Below are 22,399 nucleotides of genomic sequence, written 5' to 3' on the forward strand. Positions count from 1 at the left end.
CGAAAAAAAAGAGAAGTCCTATTGCCTTTCCTCAGCCCTACTGAGGCCTGCAGAGTGCTTCTGGGGGCTTGGGGAAGGCAAAAAACGCCTTAGTTTTTGCAAAAAACGGCCTGTTTTTCACCTGATTTTCACAAAAATGGGGTGCGGGGTTGAGGCTTTGGGAAGCCAAAAATGGCTGTATTCGGTGTATAAGATGCACCAACATTTCCATGCTCTTTTAGGGGGGAAAGGTGCGTCTTATACTCCAAAAAATACGGTAAATAGTTTTTCATAACCTGGCACTTTTTGTTATATAGAAAACATCATGTACATTGGAATCTAAAATGAATAAAGAGGAACATGACGTTAGCTGTCAGGTTATACTATTATCTGATTGAACAATGTTAAGAAGAACTAAAGAATATGAGGTATTTATTTCCTAACTAAAATATGCCATTTTAGTCTTTTGCATCTATGAATTATATGCACTGCACTCTAATATGTGCTGATACAAAATTAAATCCTATTGAGGTCAGTGGGACTTATAGCAATAGCACTTAGACTTATATACCGCTTCACAGCCCTCTCTAAGTGGTTTATAGAGTCAGCATATTGCCCACAACAATCTGGGTCCTCATTTTACCCACCTCCGAAGGATGGAAGTCTGAGTCAACCTGGAGCCCGTGAGATTTGAACTGCTGAACTAAAGCTAGCAGTCAGCTGAAGTAGCCTGCAGTACCCCACTCTAACCATTGCGCCCCCTCGGACTTAATTCCAAAAATGTATATAGGATTGCTGGTTGGGTAGTTTTCTGTTGCAAAAGCCAATGTATGGGATGAAAATTAACTCATTACTTGGATTTCTGAGTTTGCTTACATTTTATTATAATATCAGTGGCATATAAATGCCTACCCCAGAATTTAATGCATGCAGCTCTGCATTAAATCCTGATCATATATGCAGGCGTTTGTAGACATCTAGTATTTTCAATTACTTAAATCAGTCCCATACTGAGATAAAATTTAAAAGGAATCCCATCTTAACTGAAATTTCCATAGAAAAGTTTTAAAATATGTGTATAAAATATTTCTGGAGTGAAGTTATATTAAACCTATATGTGAAAAGAAAATTTAAAAACATTAACTGGACAATGGAATTGGTATCAAACCTGAAGGTATCCCTAAATTCGTGGAGGTTATCAACATACTCATACATTTAATATAACCTGAGTTTTCCTTTTCCTTCCGAAGGAAGTTCTCACTTTTACTCTTCATTTTTCCTCTGATGAATTTGGCTTCTTTGTGGCAAACTTTTTGTGTATTCCTGTGCCTCTGAAAGCTAACTGCAGGTTAGCTGAACAGCTAACCAATTTCCACTTTATTTTAAAACTAAAATTATGCCTGGAACTAGCAAGGAGCTTTCTTGTTTTAGAGTTGGAGAAAAATAACATTTCTCTTCCTTTCCCTTTTCATCTCCCCCTGTGTTTTCTAAACTTTGAAAAATAAATAGCATGTCTTATCAAGTTTGGTGACCCAAACAGCAGTAAAACAAAATAACACTTATCTGCTTACAGAATTTCTTAAAAATAAATAAGCTAAGTTTAGTTCCTTGCCAAATTTGATGCTTCAACAGGGTTATTTTTTTGGAGAGGGGTTTCTAAAGAGTTTAAATAAGATGAAAATTCTCCTTCATTCCATCTGGAAGGCAATGTCAGACATGCTGTTTCCATGTCTGCTTGTTTGCTTTCTGATAGGACTGTATAATTCAAGGCTGCCCAGAGCAACTCTCTTAAGCAGAGTCTCAGATTTTACCACAGCCCAACCAGAGCAGTAACAGCTTCCTCTTCTTGGGCTGTGGTATTATGGAGGGCAAAAATCCTTCTGCATCTTCAGTGTCAATGCTATCCCAGCCAATAATATGTAGAGAAAGTGGCTATGTGTACATGGATATATGAACCCACACTGCTATTTCAGTTTGGCTGCCGAATGTCAACCCTGTTATTTTCTACTAAGAGTTTATAATGCTGCCTCCAGACTGATGTTTCCAAAGCAGATTCAGAAGCCAGGAATCTGGAGGGATTAAGATTTTTTTATCCTGCAGACCTTCTCTGGGTGGTTGCCACTGGAATGGAGAACTGCTGCTTCTGAAGGTTGTTCTTTGCTTGATTGAAAATTAGTCTCGAGTTCGGTTTCTTCTCCTCAGGAAGAAAAAGCTGCTCTTTTGGGGAGGTCCTAACAACATTGGCACTTGGCTTTTGTGGGTTATTTTAATCTGGAAGCAAAAGGATAGAAGCCAAAGTCACAAAATCATGGAAATGAAAAGAGCTTTGGAGATAATTTGGAATAGTAAAATCCTGTGTTTCATACAAAATTACAGTGCAGGAAGCAACAACAATAACTCTGATAGATGCTTATCCATCTTATCTTAAACATCTCTAGCAAAGGAAAGCCTACTGTGTTCTAAGGCAGCCTATTCCACTTCACACATTTATTTTTAGATGTTTCTCCTCCTATTTAGCTGAAATCTGCATCCCTTTAATTTTGACTCATTACGTTGTCTTGCAATCTGGAAAGCTTCTTCACCTGTTTCTCAGTTCTTCAAATGTTTAAAAATGGCATCAAATTTCTCCTTATATTTTCTTCAGGATCCAACTCTTTCAACCAGTTCTCATAATACAATGATTAGGTGATTGCTCTTTCTAGACAGAAATTATTTCAAGGGACTATGGAAAGGGCAAGGATTTTCTATTAACCGAGATAAGCATTAACTTATCAAATAGACATTGACAATCCCCATTGTCATTGTCTATTTATGTTACTGCTGCTACAAGGACTAGCTTCAACAGAAGACAAGCTGTTTGGAAAAGCTAAATGAAAATAATTATTTCACACATGTCATTTATTTGCAGAGGGAGGAAGTGGTATCTACTGAATCTACTGCTCTACTGTTTAGAGCATGTAGCCTTGCTTTTATATGATATCATTTTGTTGCAGAGTCCCCCAATCTGATGATCCCAGAATATTGTAATAGGACTTTTATAATTTCTTTTCAAATGGCAATGCAATATTTCCCTAGAGTACATGAAGCAATTGTTTTGCAGCTAAAGGGAATATCCATCTTTTCCTACAATCACCTAAGTGTGGCTTAAAACCTGCCAGGTGTACTGCTCTTCCTGATCTAAAGGCCTTTTTTTCTATGGCCAGTACCAAAACCAGTACCAAAACCAGTACCAAGTAAGATCTGGCTCACAGATACACCCCCACTCCTGTTGCATCAGGGAAAGACAGAGCAAGTCTGTTTAGTTCTCTATGGCAAATTAAAAAAAGTTTCTTATCAGGCTGAATTGGAGATAGCACTGAGACTTTTCAGCCATTAAGCCTTATGAATGGCTGTGGAGGCAGCAGAACAGGTCACCTTCTCCACCACAGCCCAAGGTGAGTAATAGGCTCTCCAGAAAGGCACATCCAGCATATCTTGCTTGGCAAGTCAACTATCATAAGGTGAGATCCACAAAGCAATGAGAATGTTGGGAAGTAGCATGTGATTCAGAAACGGAAATCCAAATCCTAGATATCTTCAGATTATTGGCACAATTGGCTTTAGGAAAATGTTTGTCTAAAAGACCGAAATATTATCGGATCGTTAACTCCTGGAACTGGCCAGCTGCTAATTCTGTCACAGAAACAAAAAAGCCCATCTGCCTGGTGAATGAAAATAAATATTTCAAGAACTTTTTTTTTTTTTGCTAGTAGTAACTAATGTCCGTGTTTAGGCAGTCCTTGTTTAACAACTGTTTATTTAGTGACTATTTACACTTGTGATGATCTCAATGAAGGGGACATATGACCAGTCATCAGTTGTGGTCATTGCAATGTGTCTGCACTTCATTTGATTGTGATTTGGATGCTTTGTAACAAACTCACAATTATGACATTTGCAGCATCCCTCAGTCACATGACCATGGTTTGCATCTCTCCTGCCATCTTCCTACGAGTGAAATCAAAGGGCAGGGGAATTTTTGCTGCATATAGAAGAACATATATGTGGCTCAAAGTTGAACTGTGGAGAAGTCAATGGGGAAGCTGACAGGAAGTCAGAAGTCATGGTTGTGTGAGATTCTTACTTAATGATCGCAGCCAGAGATGGCTGGAACTGCTATCACTAAGCTGTATGATCAGTTGATGTTAAACTTTGATTGCATTGCTTAGTGATGGAAATTCTGATCCAATTACCATCATTAAGTGAGGACTACTTGTATATACAGGAATTCAGAGAGCTGTTGCTTTCAGTTGGAATACTTCTCTGACAAGATATTGTTCTATAATTCTCATTTGCATATCAGAGAGGGCAATTTATGTCACATTGTTTTTCTCAGAGTCAGATTGGTGTAATGGTTAATGCATCAGGCTAGAAACTGGGAGACTGTGAGTTCTAGTTCCTTCTTAGGCCCAAAATCAGTTGGGTGACCCTCAGTTTTAGAAACCAGGCAATGACAAACCACATCTGGAAACCTGCCAAGAAAACTGAAAGGATTTGTTCAGGCAGTTGGCAGGAGTCAACACTGACTTGAGGGCATACACACACTCACAACACACATTATTCTTGTATGTAACACTTCCTTTGATGTTCTGAATACACTGGATAGGCTGAAGGTACCCTAATTGTATTTTTAGCTATCTTTAGAATACTACCAAAAGGAACAACAGTCAAAGATTTCTCTCCCCTTAACTTTTATTTTATTTTCCCTTACGATACAAATGTAACTGTCACGGTTATGAAAAAGTCTGATAATATGACATCGAAGAGATCTGAATAATCTTCCCCAAACAGCGAATTCTTTCCTGGGATACTATGGCTGGTTTGTTTTTTTTTCCATTTTGAATAGAAGCATTATTTTAAAAATAGTTCTTTCCTAGGCTTTGTTACTAAAACCTGGGTCTCCTCTGCAGTTTATTTTCCAAAGAAAAACTTCTCTGAGCTTCTTGTTTTAATAAATGAAGTCCTTTAATACCATTCAGACTTTTCTGTGTTTCAACTACTCACTGTGCAAGGTGGTTGCATCCAAGGCTCTCCATCCACTTGCATGGGCAACAGTTTGGTTGTTCTGCAATACACAAGCAGTCTTGTAAGAAGGAAAACAAGCCGAAACTGAATTCTGTCTTGCTATAAGTTGCCAATAATGGAAAAGAGTGAAAGAATGAAATTTGCAAGATGATGTTATCTGGCTGTAGTCACTGAATTATCACCTAATGTTGTGTATGAATGATAAATGAACCATAAATTTATAGGATGGTTCCAATACTATAATAAAATTGAGTGGCTATTTTGTAGATCAGTGTGTTTTATGAACATGGTTCTTGTTAGCATGGTAAGGATTTCTAGGAACCACAGAAGCAATAGCATAGGAGCACAAGAAGGCACACTCAATTTACTTGCATCAACCCTGCACTTTTATCATTCTTTGCTTAGCACATCTATCATATGTGCAATTCAGTGGTGGGTTCCGGATCCTGTTGCAACCGGTACCTTGCAATGGGGTTGGCCATCCACCACATGCACGTGTGCAGCACATGCACAGCACGCGCATATGAGTACTTACTGCCTGTGATGCTCCGTGATGCTCCAGCTACTTGGTGGAGTGTAGCGCAGGTGCTGTATGCTTTGTGCGCAGAAGCCCCAATCGGCTCAAATAGCAGTTAAATATAGGTAAGGAGGGTGAGCAGGTAGCTGGGCCCTCTGGAGCACCTTACCAGAATGGTACCTGGTACTCCCAGCAGGCACCAGTCCGCCCATACTGGGATGTACCAGTCATATCCCATCACAATTGTAATTGGTGCAATTGTAAATAGAGGCAACTGTGTTTTGTCCAATATAGTCTTGAGGTATATTCAGTTTGGCTCTATAAAAACTACATCATTTTCCTATTTCTTAATGTAAGAGCAGGCACCTTATTCTCCTTTGTAATGGATCAAAAATCCCCCTATTTTTCCATGGCTCCTCATCTCATTCTCTCACCTCCTTTTCTCTCTTTCTAGAACATGCTGAAATGCTGGGAAAACATAATGCCTTCTAAGTAAAGTGCTCCATTGTAATCATCATTCTAGCCATTGTTTATCCACTTTGGGATGAAGTCCTCTTCCTCATGCTTCCAACCAGCTTTATTTTATAGACCTGATAAGTTTTTCAGATCATAGCAGATCACATAAAATACAGATTTGGTCTTTAGAGCAAGCTATTAGAATATTAGCACACAGAAGAAAGGGATATCAGGAGGTGCCTGATTCTTTCTTGTCTGTTACTAGAATATCTTCCAAATTGGTGAAAAATTCATATTAGAACCAAAGTCTCAAAGTAGGTACCTGATGGCAACAGAGGAACACTGGGCCAATCTCTTTCCAGCACTTTTGAGTCCAGTATAGATCTGTCCCATTTCCATTGCCCCTTCAAGACCAACTACTTCCAAGAGCTGATCACTAAGACCTAATGAAAGATAGATAGATAATTATTAAACAAAGAAAAACTTGTGTCCCTTATATTTAATGCAAAGCTGAAGATTGCTTATACTGCTGTTCTTCATGTAGCGGCTATGAACATCAGGGTACCCATTTACAAGGTTCTAAGACTCTTTGATCATGTTTTAAATTAAAATTGTTTTAATGAAAAGTTGATATTATCTATCTATCTATCTATCTATCTATCTATCTATCTATCTATCTATCTATCTTCTATCATTCTATCTAATCATTGGAGATGGTACCAGTAGGTGTCAGAAAGACTAAAGGAGATGATATTTTGTAAGCAAGTTTTGCCCATCTGTTGTGTACATCTGGACTGTTGTGTTTTTACACAAGTGTACCTTCTGAAATAGGAACATTCTTGTGATTGGTGGAGAAAATGTTGTGATTTAGCTTGAGGGCTCACATCTACTTCTGTTTCTTGGCCAAGTCTCTAAACATTACTGCATCAGCCCGCATTTTGGGAAAATGGGCATTTAACCCCACCAGATTGGTACCCATTTCACGATGGGCAAAATGTCATTTGCTTGACTGTCTCTCTGTGCATATTTCAGTCAAACAGTTCTTCATTTACAAATGAATCTCCTCTCCTGAAAGGACTGGAAACAAGAGTTTGAAGGAAATGTTTGCAGCTTTGTCACCTCATCTTTTATTGGCAGGAGCTCCCAATATTTAAAATATTCAGATAACAGGTCTACAAATACACCTACATTTGGAAAGTTACTACCAGAATGTAGAAGCTATACATGTCAGTTACAGGATGGGATATTTCTTGTACCTACTTAAATACTGTTCTGAGTTTCCTGGAAAAAAATAATAAGCAGCATGATAAACATGTCAATAATTTGAATACATAAAAGGTAGTTTTATTTGTTCACCTTATAATGCAAGTTTTGGCTAACTCAGGAGCATTATTTTTTTTTGCTAGAGCTAAATTACTATGACCCTTCTCCACATTTTGCTTTTAAATTAGTTGGCTACAGCTCTCAATTCAATTTTTCCCCCTACAAGACTAACTTACAGGCAGCCCCATGACTTGTGATCCAGTGATCGCCTGCACATTGTCCATGGGTGCTTTTGATGTTCAAGTGAGCATGTTCCAAATATTTCATTTCATTTCATTTCATTAAAATGTCTTTATTAGGAAAAGAATCACATTATGAAGGAAGCACAGTAACATTGACAATGCTTCAGAAGCAAAGCAACAGGGGCAATGCGTTTGCACTTGGCAGCACTTTTTGTGCAGATTCTACTCATTTTCAGAAAGATTTGTGCACTTGGTGCTTGTGTCATCCAAGAGTATTACCAAATGCACAGATGTTACCAATTTGTGGTTTTGAACACAAATGTCTTCCCTTAAAAAGGCACTATTTGGGTCAAGGATTAAACTTGTTTCAGCACTTGGAATGATGATGCAGCCAAGGATAAATAGGCTTGCTTCATCTCCTTGAATCCTTTATTTGGCAAACCTTCCTGTGCACAGGCATGGTTTCTGTTTGGTTGCCTTTGCTGTGAAAGGGGAAAAGTGTAGCATGGATTAAAAATGAACGAGAAACAAGGAGAAACTAATGTGAGAACAAAGCAAATTTGTCTTTTGAAAAATAGCTAATTGGCCTATGCCAAGATGAATCTGCAATGTTAAAGTTGGAGTCATTTCTTCTGCAGCACCCCAAACCAGCATGTTTAATTTCCCCAAATGAGGTCTTGCCTGCAAGATTTCAAAACTAAATATGAATGGCATCAAATTACTTTTTCTTCTATTCTGGGAAGATATTTGGAACAATAGATTCCATCTCTGAGACCTAGACCTAATCTTTAAAGATTGCTCCCTTCCACATTTGTGTGTATTCCTCCAGTTCCTGAGTTATTGGAGAAACAAGACACCATAATATGTGTTGCCATGATGGCTGAACTCTAATTTACATCAACAAGAGACAAATTAAAGTCAAGATTTAGTAGAGTTATTTGGTGTTATTTCCACCACCTCCCAGCATCAGTAGATAGTCAGAAAAACAGTTGCCAATCATTCTCTCGAAAGTGTAACGGAGCAGGTTGGGCAGAGGCTTTAGCTGTATTCACGTTGTTTGAGTGATAGATGACTTGAGCTATTTCAGAACACAGGTCAGGAGGAAGGAGCTTACACAGCATACTAAGGCAATGCCCTTCTGCCTCATCCTGGCCCATCCTTAACTTGTCAACTGGGTTATTTTTGGACGAAAGCTTGCCAGTCTTCTAGAAGTCTGGTAAGCTTATAGAGAGATTTACCACCTTCCTGTCACTTGGGATAGAAGGGGAAACTAGCACAACTCTTATCAATTTCCCTTCAGCTTGGTAAGACCTATGGGGGAAAATGAATGGACATAGCAGCATCCAGATCATCCAATGGAATATGTAAAATGGCACCAGAGCAAGACAATAATGTTGCTTGCTCACAAAATAATAGAAGCAGCAGAAAGCACAGCCATGCTAAATCCTTGTCAGCAGAAGCAGCAGAAAGCTTTAGCAAACTCCAGTAGAATCAGCAATATATATCTCCCCCCCCCCCCCGTTTAAACAATTAGCAGATCCCATTTTTATTCATGGGCAGGCTTACTGATCTTTGTAAAACTTTTGAACAAATATTCAATAGTAGGATAGATCTTAGTGATCTACAAAATGGCTGATATATATCAGCGTACATAAGGAAGCCATGCTATGTTTTGTGAAATGTGAGTTAGGTATTACACAAGCAGATGCTTCTACCGAAACCAGGGATTCCTGCAGCTGAAAGCAAGATGACTGGGAGGGTAGTGTCTTGACCAGAGATAAAGACATAAGCTTGTGGCAACCCTAATTAAACAATAGGGACTCTGAAGATGCCAGCTTCTGACAGCATCACCACCAGATTTGTAAATAAGCCATTGCAGATTCTTCTTAAGTCCGGATGTGTTGGGAAAAGGTAGAAAACACTACTACTTTAAAACTGGAACAGCTAAGGAACAACTTAGTGTGTCTCTATGGGTAGACTGAAGATAATCAAAAGCTGCATCCTAAAGACACATCCTCTAAAAATGATTTGTGGGGTGGCTTTATGCCATGGATGAATCTGAATCTGGAGTGTATTTCCTATACAATTGTTTTCCTTTCCCAAAAGAAAAAAAATAGATCTGTGATTCAGATCTATTTGTATGTAAAATCCTATAAAGCCCTGCTGTAACATGCTTATTTGGGGAACAACAAGATGTGTTGTTCTGAGGATTAGGTTATTGATGGCTCATGTAAAATTGTACTGTTAAATCCTCCACCTGATTCGAGATTAGTTTTTAAATAATCCCTATTTGTGTTGTCCTACAGAAGTAGCCACTACAAAAAGTAATAATTGATAGTATGAAGAAACTGCTCCTCCCTATAAACCTTGTCCTGACTTACCTGATTATTAGTTTTCAAGCTGGTTAGCCATTATCATCGGGGCATGTGTTATAAAGGTAATCTGTAAACTGACATTGCTATGCATGAACCCGTTTGTCTCATTCCACAAGAAAACTAGTGAAGAGGAACAATTGCAGGCTGGGAACCTTGCAGAGTGGGGGTGGGGTAGATATGGCCCACAGATCAGATATTGGCAACTTCCTGCTTATTGCTTTGAAGCTGTAGTCCTTAGAAAGCTTCCCATTGCAACTGAGGCAGCCGTTAGTGAGAAGGTACTTCAAAATTGCCGTGCATTGTTCCCATTGAAGATCACGCCCAATGGCCTTTTTTTTGGAGGACTGTGCTGTAAATGCCTACAGATTTGCTGCAGTACTGATCCCACCTCAGGCCTCTCCACTTGGAGAGTCTCATGCATTAGTCAGAAGGGAATATTCTGGAGAGAGTGCTGTTTCACCACCCCAGCAGCTTTCTTTTTCCTGTTTGTGCTGTAGCCTGTAACGGCATTAAAGCATCCTCTTAATTACTCATTCTGTTCTGCCTAAGTAACACCTGTTCTGCCAAGCTCTTTCCAATCCTCTCCCTGGTCTCCCACGAGGATATTCTTAGAATTTTCTTATTTTCAGGCAAGTGCTCTCATCGGAAGAACATTTCAGAAAAATCTCACAAGGTGATGCATGATTCTCCATGACAGAGAGTGTACCTTTTGTTTCCAGTAGTTCGGCACTGCTGTGCCAACTCTGTGATTAGCTTAAGGCCTTTAATATTTCATTACTTTGCAAGATCCATTTTCTGTAAAGCTTTAGACTCATTGGATGCTAGCAAGGAGTTGGGGGAGGGAATGCATTGAGAAGGATTAAATAGGCAACCTATAATGAATCTTGCATTAATGATAAATTTGAAAATAACTGATGCCTGTAAAATACTCCTTTGGAATATATCATATCTTCCCGCTCTATCCTGAAATCAATGCATTCACATTGAAGGTCTGGAGGGATTACAAAAAAAAACAAACAACAATATACAATGTCAGAGATGAACCCAAGTCAAAGGGTAGTGTTCCCTTCAACCCAGGCTCACTTGGAAAGGCTTGAATAGTTTGTAATACAAGTAATCCCTGGGTTACGAGTGTTCCCTTAGCGAATGTTCGAAGTTATGTGATGTGCTAGCGTTTGCGAACGGGTTCTGAAACTACGAACCTTGCAGCACCATGGCAGTTGTTTGCCCTTACGAACAACTGTAGAGGGTCTGCAATGTTTGTCTGGAATGTTGCTGGCCAAAATAGAGCTTCCGAGGGGTGCATCCGCCCCTCTAATGCCCCATTTGGCCCTCCAAAGGCCTCGCCCAGCACACTGCAGGCTGAAAGAGAGCTTCTGAGGGATGGATCTGCCCCTCCGATGGCCCGTTTGGGCCTCCTGAGGCCTCGCCTGACACGTTGCAGGTTGAAGTGGAGCTTCTGAGGGGTGGATCCACCACTCGGAAACTCTGTTCTGGCCTCATGGTCCCCACAATTGCTTTTCCCCCACGGATGCCACGCTGGGTCACTTACCTTGTGAAGATCTAGCAAGCAGTCTCCTTTCCAGTGTCTCAGCAGCATGCATCCCTCTGCAGTTTCATTTGGGCCTCAGTGGGCCTCCCCAGGCCCATTGCAGGCCAAAATGGAGCTTCTGAGAGGTGGATTCTCCCCTCAGAAGCTCTGTTCAGGTCTCATGCTGCCCACAATTGTTCTCCCTTCCACCCAACCTGCCATGCTGGGTCACTTACCTTTTGAATATTTAGCAAGGAGTCTTCTCTCCAGCAAATCCACCCTCCGAAAGCTCCATTTCGGCCTGCAATGGGCCATGGAGGCCCAAACAGAACATTGGAGGGGCAGATCTGCCCCCCTGGAAGCTCCATTTTGGCCAGCAACCTGCCAGGCAAGACCTGCAGATGTCCAAATGGAGCATTGGAGGGGCGCAGGTGGCTGAGAGGCTGGTGAGGAGACTGCTTGCTAGGTCTTCACAAGTTAAGTGACCCAGTGCGGCAGGTTGGATGGGGGGGGGAAGCAATTGTGGGGAGCATGAGCTATTTCAGTGGGTTAGGGAGGCTTTAGGTGTCTTAGGTAGGTGGCCTGTTCCATCACTAGACCCACTCTGGCCTTCCCCACCCTGAAGTCCCTCATGTGCGCTTAATGAGCCTCGTATTTGATTAGCGAATGCATGGGCAAAGGGAGGGGTTGATCCTGTTCAAGGTATGAGATTCACTCCCACAAATCCTCGGTTACGAATGGAAGAGTTGGCCCAACTCGAGGACTACCTGTATAAGCAATGAACTAGCATCCTGAAGGAACGTTTTGAGCAGGACAAGTAAACTGAATTAAAAGAAGGTAGCACACAGCAGCTTCTTCAGCAGAATTAAAATAATTTTTTTAAAAAATAACTGGTACTGATAATCTCAGAGTTCTCACAACACAAGCTTTTGCCTACGGAGAAAGCAGGTGCCCTTTGTCCTGGGAATTCTTTCTTACATGCACAGCTGGAAGCTAGCAATGTTGGCTGCATTTAGAGATAATTTAAAATTGGGAATTAAGTCCCTTTGTAAATTGTGTGTGAGAATGTCAATAGGCGAACTGGCTAACTGTCAGGGTGTGTCCTGCCTGGTCTCATGCCATTCCTTCAGCCTTTGCCTGCCTGACCCAATTCCTTTACCAACTTTCCCACAGCTTGGTACACCCCTCAGATGATTTGGGACATATCTCCCCAAATTCCCAGTCAGTCATTATGGTCAGCTTGTCTTTTTGAAAGATGTACTGTTTGCGGTTGGAAACTGAAATGCCAAAGTTTGAAATAGTAAGGAGGAAAACAAAGTTGGACTGACTGGCATAAGAAACAGAAATAAAACAGGAGAATGATTTATCACTTTCTTCTGATTCAGTAATTCCTTCAATGCTAAGATATTTTTAAAATTTCAAAACATACCCACATATATGGGCATTGCCAGATGGGGCACTCATAAATCAGTTTCACTATATTATTGGTACAACACGGTGAAAGAGAATGTAGAATAGATTGTGAGCTGCTCACAATCAAGCTAAAGCAGGCCAAAGCCAACAGATTTCCAAGATATGAACTTGAACATATACCCAATATTTTCAAAGACAACACTGTGAAGCGGTATATAAATCTAAGTGCCGTTGCTATTTGATTCTATCCTACCTTTAATTTAGGCATTCAAGACAGCATTTACCACACTTTCTGCTCTTATAATTTCACACAAAACAGCCTGGTGCTAGTTTGGGCTGAGGTCCAAAGTCACCCCATGAGCTTGGATAGAATATTTATCAAATCTGCAAATATTACAGTGTCAGGCGGGATAGCTCATACTGTAAAGATTGTATAAATAACCTCAACAATTATTTTTATGTTAAAAAACTGCGCCTAAAATAACTGAATGAAATTTAACAGGAACACATGCAGGATTTTTCACTTAGCAAGCAATCAGCTGCACATGTGTACCTGACTTGGCAAAAGCATTTGTGAAAAAGATTTTGGAACTGTAGCCGATCACAAATTGAATATGAGTCAGCAGTGTGATGTTGCTTTCAAAAAAGCCAAATGCAATTTTATGCTGCTTCAGCAGAAGTATTGTTTCCAAACCATAGGAAATCACTTAATTTCTTTTGGTTATATCCCATCTCAAGTAATGTAGCCAGTTCTAGATATTGTACTTTAGGAAAGATTTAATTAAACTACAACAAACCCAAAAAAGATCTCCAAGGAGGGGCAGATATTTAAGAAAGATTGAAGGAATTGGGAATGTTTAACCTTAAAAAAACTGGTAGATGCTAGATAGAAGATCAGGTTCTGTTTTCTACTACTCCAAAGGACATTGGCTGCAATCATGAAAAGAGATTCCAGACTGAATGTTTTTTTGGGGGGGATCTTCACAGTTCAGCCAGTTATCCAGAAAATTGGATTCCTCTTCACCCAGTATGTTCAAATGAAAGCTAAGCCATATCTGAGATATGCTTTAATTTGAGCATGTTCTGGTACTAAACAATCAATTGGAATGGCTTTTTTTCCAATTCTTCAATGACTATTGGCACACGAATCCTGGTTTTTGGTCTTTATTTTCACAGATAAAATAGGTTGTTATTTTTCATTAAACTACACGCCCCTAAGAAACCTTATTGTTTGGTTCTTCCAACTTGTCAGGCATTGAATGCAGGGTATACTCTTTTTATGTAGCCACTATAGTAAGGTGACCAGACATCCCGCTTTTGGCGGGACACCCCCGCTTTTTAATGCATTTTCCCGCGTCCCGCACGCTTTTTTAAAAAGCACGCTTTTTTTGGCGCTCGCAGCTCCCGCCCATCAGCTGCTAGCTTGCTGGGCTGGCTCATCGTTCTGTTCTATCTGCTACCTACAAATTTAAGCCAGCCCAGCCTGCCGCTCACTGATTTAATTGGCCAGGACTCCAGCCAATCAGTGAGCTGGCTGGGATGGAAAATTTTCCATCCCAACCAGCTCACTGATTGGCTGGACTCCTTAGCCTGAGGACGCCTGCGCGAGTCTCCATTTTCCTTTCGTCTTTTGGGGTTGCAGCTGCGCTTGTTGGTGAGTAATCTAATCTAATTCTAATCAGAGAATTTTCCGCTCGCCGCGGCAGGAGGAGAGGGTGGGGGCAGCGGCAGCCGCCCGCAGAGAACTTCCTCTCACTTCCGGGGCTCCCGCCGCCCGGCAGAAGCCCCTGAAGCGCGTGGAAGTTCTGTGCGGGCGGCTGCCGCTGCCCCCACGCTCTCGTTCGTGCAGAGAATTAGCCTCGGCTGCTGAAGGGATCAGGCCGCCACTTTAACTTTCTCCTCCTCCTCCTCCCGCCCTCAGCAAGAGAAACGGCAGCCCGCCCGGGAAACGGACACTTTGGCAGGGCTTGCACAGCGCTGTGGAAGCCCTGTCAAAACGCACGTTTCCTGCCTCGGCTGCTGAAGGGATCGGGCCGCCACTTTCTCCTCCTCCTCCTCCCGCCCTCAGCAAGAGAAACGGCAGCCCGCCCGGGAAACGGACACTTTGGCAGGGCTTGCACAGCGCTGTGGAAGCCCTGTCAAAACGCACGTTTCCCACCTCGGCTGCTGAAGGGATCGGGCCGCCACTTTAACTTTCTCCTCCTCCTCCTCCCGCCCTCAGCAAGAGAAACGGCAGCCCGCCCGGGAAACAGACACTTTGGCAGGGCTTGCACAGCGCTGTGCAAGCCCGGTCAAAACACACGTTTCCCTCCTCGGCTGCTGAAGGGATTGGGCCGCCACTTTAACTTTCTCCTCCTCCACCTCCTCCCACCCTCAGCAAGAGAAACGGCAGCCCGCCCAGGAAATGGACACTTTGGCAGGGCTTGCACAGCGCTGTGGAAGCCCTGTCAAAACGCACGTTTCCCGCCTAGGCTGCTGAAGGGATCGGGCCGCCACTTTAACTTTCTCCTCCTCCTCCTCCCGCCCTCAGCAAGAGAAACGGCAGCCCGCCCGGGAAACAGACACTTTGGCAGGGCTTGCACAGCGCTGTGCAAGCCCTGTCAAAACGCACGTTTCCCTCCTCGGCTGCTGAAGGGATCGGGCCGCCACTTTAACTTTCTCCTCCTCCTCCTCCCACCCTCAGCAAGAGAAACGGCAGCCCGCCCAGGAAACGGACACTTTGGCAGGGCTTGCACAGCGCTGTGGAAGCCCTGTCAAAACGCACGTTTCCCGCCTCGGCTGCTGAAGGTATCGGGCCGCCACTTTAACTTTCTCCTAGTCCTCCTCCCGCCCTCAGCAAGAGAAACGGCAGCCCGCCCGGGAAACGGACACTTTGGCAGGGCTTGCACAGCGCTATGCAAGGCCTGTCAAAACGCACGTTTCCCGCCTCAGCTGCTGAAGGGATCGGGCCACCACTTTAACTTTCTCCTCCTCCTCCTCCCGCCCTCAGCAAGAGAAATGGCAGCCCGCCTGGGAAACGGACACTTTGGCAGGGCTTGCACAGCGCTGTGGAAGCCCTGTCAAAACGCACGTTTCCCGCCTCGGCTGCTGAAGGGATCGGGCCGCCACTTTAACTTTCTCCTCCTCCTCCTCCCGCCCTCAGCAAGAGAAACGGCAGCCCGCCTGGGAAACAGACACTTTGACAGGGCTTGCACAGCGCTGTGCAAGCCCTGTCAAAACGCACGTTTCCCGCCTCGGCTGCTGAAGGGATCGGGCCGCCACTTTAACTTTCTCCTCCTCCTCCTCCCGCCCTCAGCAAGAGAAACGGCAGCCCGCCCGGGAAACAGACACTTTGGCAGGGCTTGCACAGCGCTGTGCAAGCCCTGTCAAAACGCACGTTTCCCGCCTCGGCTGCTGAAGGGATCGGGCCACCACTTTAACTTTCTCCTCCTCCTCCTCCCACCCTCAGCAAGAGAAACGGCAGCCCGCCCAGGAAACGGACACTTTGGCAGGGCTTGCACAGCGCTGTGCAAGCCCTGTCAAAATGCACGTTTCCCTCCTCGGCTGCTGAAGGGATCGGGCCGCCACTTTAACTTTCTCCTCCTCCTCCTCCCACCCTCAGCAAGAGAAACGGCAGCCCGCCCAGGAAACGGACACTTTTCAGGGCTTGCACAGCGCTGTGGAAGCCCTGTCAAAACGCACGTTTCCCGCCTCGGCTGCTGAAGGGATCGGGCCGCCACTTTAACTTTCTCCTCCTCCTCCTCCCGCCCTCAGCAAGAGAAATGGCAGCCCGCCTGGGAAACAGACACTTTGGCAGGGCTTGCACAGCGCTGTGGAAGCCCTGTCAAAACGCACGTTTCCCGCCTCGGCTGCTGAAGGGATCGGGCCGCCACTTTAACTTTCTCCTCCTCCTCCTCCCGCCCTCAGCAAGAGAAACGGCAGCCCGCCTAGGAAACGGACACTTTGGCAGGGCTTGCACAGCGCTGTGGAAGCCCTGTCAAAACGCACGTTTCCCGCCTCGGCTGCTGAAGGGATCGGGCTGCCACTTTAACTTTCTCCTCCTCCTCCTCCCCTTCCGCCCTCAGCAAGAGAAACGGCAGCCGGGCTTCCGCCACGCCCCCGCGCCGCCGCTTTTTCTTCTTCCCCGGCCTTCCCAGTTAGCTTGCTTGAAGCTCCGAGGAGGCGGGAGGAGGGTCGCAGGAGTGGAAGTGGGGGGAGGTCTCCCCGGCCGGGAACAGCTGAGAGGCTGCCGGCCCCTTTCGCAGGAAAGTTAACTTTTCTTGGCGAAATCCTGCCCCCCCCCCTCGTGGTTGAGTGGTTGGCTGTCCTCTTCCCGTAAGCCGCCCGGAGTTACCTGTGTGTGAGGTGGGCTGCCCTATGCATTTGCGTGTGTGCGCTGGAGAGAGAGTGAAAAAGAGAGGGAGAAATAATTATATTAATTAGATAGATCAGTCTTTCTCCACCTTGGAGACTTGAAAGTGTGTGGACTTCAACTCCCAGAAAGGGAGTTGGGAGAAAGGGAAAAAGGAGGAGAGAATGAAAGGATGATGGAAAGAAGAAAGAGGTAAGGAGAGGAGGATGGAAAGGAGAGAAAGAGGGGGAGAGAGGGTAGAAAGGGGAAGAGGAAGAGCAGGAGTAGGAGAAAGGTAAGGGAAGAAGGAAGGGAAAGGAGAGCAGGAAGGAAGAAAGTAGAGAAGGGAGGAAGGGAGAAAAGAAAGGGAAAATAAGGTGGTGTTATAACAGGAGGAAGGGATGGTAAACAAAGCAACCCAAACTGTATATTATAACCTATTAAATGAAATAATAAATGTATAAGAATGATAAATGTTAAAACACTTGTAAACAAATGACATGCTATATGTGATGATGGGTTTTTTTCTTTTTGTTTTGTTTTTATTGTTGTGGGTATGTGTCGTCTAAGTAACAAAAAAAAATAAAAAAAGTTGATAGGCAAGAGGAAGGAGGAAGGAAGGAAAAAAGAAAAAGAGGGAGAGAGGAAAGAAGAAAAGATGGAACTAGAAAGCAAAGAAGGGAGGGAGGGAGGAAAGGGGAAGACAGGGAAAGAGTAGAAAGACAGAGAAGGTGAAGGTAGATAGGCAGAAGGAAGGAAGAAGGAAGAAATAGGAAAGGAGGGAAGAAGGAAGGAACAGAAGCGAAGAAATGGAAAGAGCAGAAAGACAGAGAAGGTAGATAGGCAAAAGAAATGAAGCTGAAAGAATGGAAGGAGGAAGGAAGAGAAAAAAAGAGGAAGGGAGTGAGTGAGGAAAGAAGAGAGGATGGAAGGAGAAAGGAAGGAAGAGAGGGAAAGAGCAGAAGACAGATAAGGTGAAGGTAGATAAGCAAGAGGAATGAAGGAAGAAGTGAGGAGTCTCGAGGAGGGGGAAAACATTTAGTGACCAAAGTTACAATGGCATTGAAAAAAGTGACTGATGACCATTTTTCACACTTAGCGACCGTTGCAACATCCTCATGGTCACGTGATCAAAATTTTGTTTGGCAACAGATTCGTATTTATGCTGGTTTCAGTGTCCTGGGGTGTCCTTTTGACAAAAAAATTTTTTTTTAATCAAGCCCCCCCCCCCCTCCCCGGTCAAGGGCGTCCCTCTTTTCCAATCTGAAAATCTGGTCACCTTACACTATAGATATATAGGGATGTCTCCTAAATATCTGCAACTTCCTATGTGCTACACTTTTACCACATTCAAAATTCTAAGCCACCTCACCTTGGACACAAAACTTGAGCTCCTTGGCATCAGTAACCACTGAGGATTGCAACTTTTCAGGTATTTTCTTGCTCATGCGGTTATAGCTGCACTGTTTCTTGGTTTCCCCCCAGAGATTGGAGCCACCATACATGCTGGGAATGTTAAGGACTGCAATTCCTTCCAATGAAGTGCTAGTCAGATCCAAAACTGCTCCATCACACTGAAACAAAGGAAGAAAAAGATAAAAGAGGGGTTTTATGAAATATATTTAGAGTTATCTATTAAGCTGTATCATGAACTATTTAAATATTTCTACTCCACCTTTCTATATCCAATTGACTTCTAATTGTTATAAAACCAATGAAACAAAATTATTAAGATCCACATTCATTACAATAATACTAAACAATAAGCTGTGAGGCTATTAGTTCAAAAATCAAGTGTAGATGGCTAGAATCAGAGGTGGTATTCAGCAAGTTCTGACCAGTTCTGGAGAACCGGTAGTGGAGATTTTGAGTAGTTCGGAGAACCGGTAAATACCACCTCTGCCTGGCCCCACCCCCATCTTATCTCTGCCTCCTGAGTCCCAGCTGATTGGGAGGGAATGGGGATTTTGCAGTAGTCTTCCCCTGCCATGCCCACCAAGCCACACACACCAAGCCACGACCACAGAACTGGTAATAAAACATTTTGAATCCCCCACTGGCTAGAACCCCTTTCAGCAGAGTCACCAGGAGCAGTATTATCTTAACAATGTCTGTCTTACTTACTTACTTATGACCATTTTAACCAGAGTCTAAATGTACCACAAACGTGCAGTTTGTGGTTCTGAAGCAGAAATCTTGCAGTATATTTCACGTTTCTCATGCACAAGTCTGGACAGTTCAGTAGATGTGAATGAAACATTTGATCTGTGAACAATACAACTAAATATTCTGATCATTTTAAAGTTTGGCCTAAACATTATCAGAAGTAATATGAGTAAAGTCTAAGTAATCTAGTAAAGATTACTTTAAGATTCAGTATAGTTGACCAGTCTTTCCCAATCTAGTGACCTCCTTGATGAACAATGCCATTTATACAGCCAATATAGGTATATACACACAAGACAATGCCTAATATATTCAAGATCAGCTGCCTGCAGGTCTTATTAACTTTGTGAGCCTTTCGCATCTATAAACATTGCTGTTTTGCATATTGTGTATTATTTTCTGACAATAGAAAATAAAATTTTATTATTTTTATTATTTATTTTATTTATTTTATTTGTATGCCGCCCTTCTCTGGGAGGGACTCAGGACGGCGAACAACTCAAGGGGGAAAAGGGAAACATAGAACACAATACAAGTAGTTAAAATATCCAAGAATCACACAACCACACAGGTCGCGAGGGGAGGGGAACTCATCAACCCCAGGCCTGCCGGCAAAGCCAGGTTTTAATGGCTTTTCGGAAGGCCTGGAGAGAAGTGAGGGTCCGAATCTCTGCGGGGAGTTCGTTCCAGAGGGCCGGAGCTGCCACAGAGAAGGCCCTCCCCCAGGTAGTAGCCAGGTGGCATTGGCTGGTAGACGGAACCCGGAGGAGGCCGACCCTGTGTGATCTAATGGGTCTTTGGGAGGTAATTGGCAGCAGGCGGTCTCTCAAGTACCCAGGTCCAATACCATGAAGGGCTTTATAAGTTACGACTAGTACTTTGAAGCGTATCCGGAGACTGGTCGGTAGCCAGTGCAGCTCGCGGAGGATAGGTGTAACGTGGGTGTACCGAGGTGCACCCACAATCACTCGAGCGGCTGCATTCTGGACGAGTTGAAGTCTCCGAATACTCTTCAAGGGCTGCTCCATGTAGAGCGCATTGCAGTAGTCCAGTGTTTAAAGCAGAGCATGAAGACTGTAAATAATGTGACCATTTTACAAGCAGCTGTGGGTAGCAGAAACAAAAAAGTTTACTAATAGTCAGGTGAACACACAAATAATAATTTATATCATATTTAAAAACTGTCAAGCTTCATATGTGAATCCATTTAGCTGTGTGGTTGCCCCTTCTCCCGCTCACTGAAACTAGAAATTATTGGAAACCAGGTGTAAATAGGGTTTTTTTTGGGTAAAGAGCAATCTAAAGCAACATAATAACATGTTTGGCAAAAGCTATAATTGAAAAACAATTATTTTGGTCTGCACACAAGTCCTTTGAAATTTATCTAAGGGTTGCAAGTGCTGTTCTTTGGTCTGTGCTCACTTCTGCTTCGTTGTTTTGCTTGGGGACATTGCCAATGGGCCTCTCCTGTGCTGTCTGGGTAGCAAAATTCTGGCAGGCTGTAGAAGGTGATATGGACGCCATATATTCACCCAGCAGAGGAATGAGCATCTAATGGCCAGCAACTGTGTTTTCCTCTTTAACCCGGCTTTGTCTCTGTGCCAATGTGGTACAATGGCCTCTTTGAGAAGGGGCAGCTGATGGGCTGTTGGCAGGAAGACTGGAAGTAGACATTTGCAGCTGGGCAAAAAAACAACTTTATTTCTAAGCGACTACAACCGTAACTGATGCCAATTTCCGAAACAAAACTGCCATTTCTCCTGTGCTCATGACAGATGCCTGGAGCCAAAAGGAGGGCAAACTGTTGCTTTCACCTTAAAATGCTGTTAGATTAACACTTTGCAGCCCTCGAATTACAATATCCTGAACATATTTGCAGAAAGATCCAGGACTGAGAAACTAAGCTATTTTTTTCACACAACAGTATTTTTCAGCAAATCCTGGGAGGGCATACATTTAGGAGTTGTTGTTTTTTAATAACAGATGAATTGTTGTGCAATGTGGAATCTGTCAAAGGTTGAACAAATACAGCTAAAGTATTTTCCCATGTCTTCTCTATCGGTGCTAAGCCCAAAGCAAGTACAATAAAAGTAATAGTGGATCAGTGTAAACCCTTTTGTGTGTAGCATTCTGTTCCCAACCAAGGACCCATGGAAAGCTCACAAACAGACTGAAATCCAATAATGCTGATGACGTGTTCTTGGCAACTGCTATTCAGCCGCCTAATGATATTGGAAACATTATATCACTGTCAGGGCTATTTGCAACAGCAGCTTTATCCTACCTGCTCATCCTAGATATATAGAAAGTACTCCTAATTATTGCTCAAAGAAACAATGTTCACTTTTATTTCATTATTTAACATGCTGCTTGACTAAATCACAAACTGAAGTCATTTGTGGTTCTAAGCTGTTTTGAACCCAAGGAGTAATCATTTGCCTGCTTAGTTTGTTTGAAATGTTTCTGGAAAAATACGCTATCTGAATATTCCATGTCTGACTTCAACCTCTCAGGCATGAATCCGCATGGGAAGGTTTTAGGAGTTGCACTGATTCACAGACTAAATACAATCTCAGCAATTGATGGCTAGGGGAAAATGCCAAATACCATTTTAAGTCTGCATCTATTTTATAGATGTACTAGGTGAACTGGACGTGGGAGGTAATAGTAGTGTTTGCTGAAATACCATACCAAACTAAACACAAACCTTCTCATATTTTAAGAATAGCTGGACAATGGAAAAAGCTCTTCAGAGATACCAAGAATTTCTTTCCTTGCTGCTTCTTTTTTATTTAAACATCCTGTGCTCAAAGGGATAGGATAGACTCGTGCTGGAAGGAAGAAAGCTGGGGAGTGATGAATGAGCAAGGGATGTAGCCAGCTAAAACATCTGAGACAGCTGAGAAGAAGTATATGTTATGTCATTTACTCTTTTTGACAGCAATCAACTGAAACTTATTCCTGATCTGGGTTTGGATGAGTTCCAATTTCCTCTAAAAAGCTTTTCTCTCCTTCCCTGGCTATTATTAGCCACAAGGTGCTGGCTGCAATAAAATCAAAAGG

The 22,399-nt window shown here is 43.0% G+C and overlaps 1 protein-coding gene across 2 annotated transcripts in view; it reads right to left on the reverse strand.

The window, feature by feature from the left end:
* Nucleotides 1–1,869: 1,869 nt before the first annotated feature.
* DGKG (diacylglycerol kinase gamma) overlaps nt 1,870–22,399 on the reverse strand; it is a 79,034-nt gene continuing 58,504 nt past the window's right edge. For both annotated transcript variants that reach the window (XM_032225419.1, XM_032225420.1), the window contains 4 exons: nt 18,543–18,744; nt 6,339–6,459; nt 5,023–5,083; nt 1,870–2,250 (listed from right to left, as the gene is read on the reverse strand). In XM_032225419.1, coding sequence (XP_032081310.1) covers nt 2,152–2,250; nt 5,023–5,083; nt 6,339–6,459; nt 18,543–18,744 — 483 coding nt within the window. In that variant the 3' untranslated portion in view covers nt 1,870–2,151. The remainder of the gene's footprint in view (nt 2,251–5,022; nt 5,084–6,338; nt 6,460–18,542; nt 18,745–22,399) is intronic.

The sequence above is a fragment of the Thamnophis elegans genome, chromosome 10 (assembly GCF_009769535.1).
Source record: "Thamnophis elegans isolate rThaEle1 chromosome 10, rThaEle1.pri, whole genome shotgun sequence".
Lineage (NCBI taxonomy): Eukaryota > Metazoa > Chordata > Lepidosauria > Squamata > Colubridae > Thamnophis > Thamnophis elegans.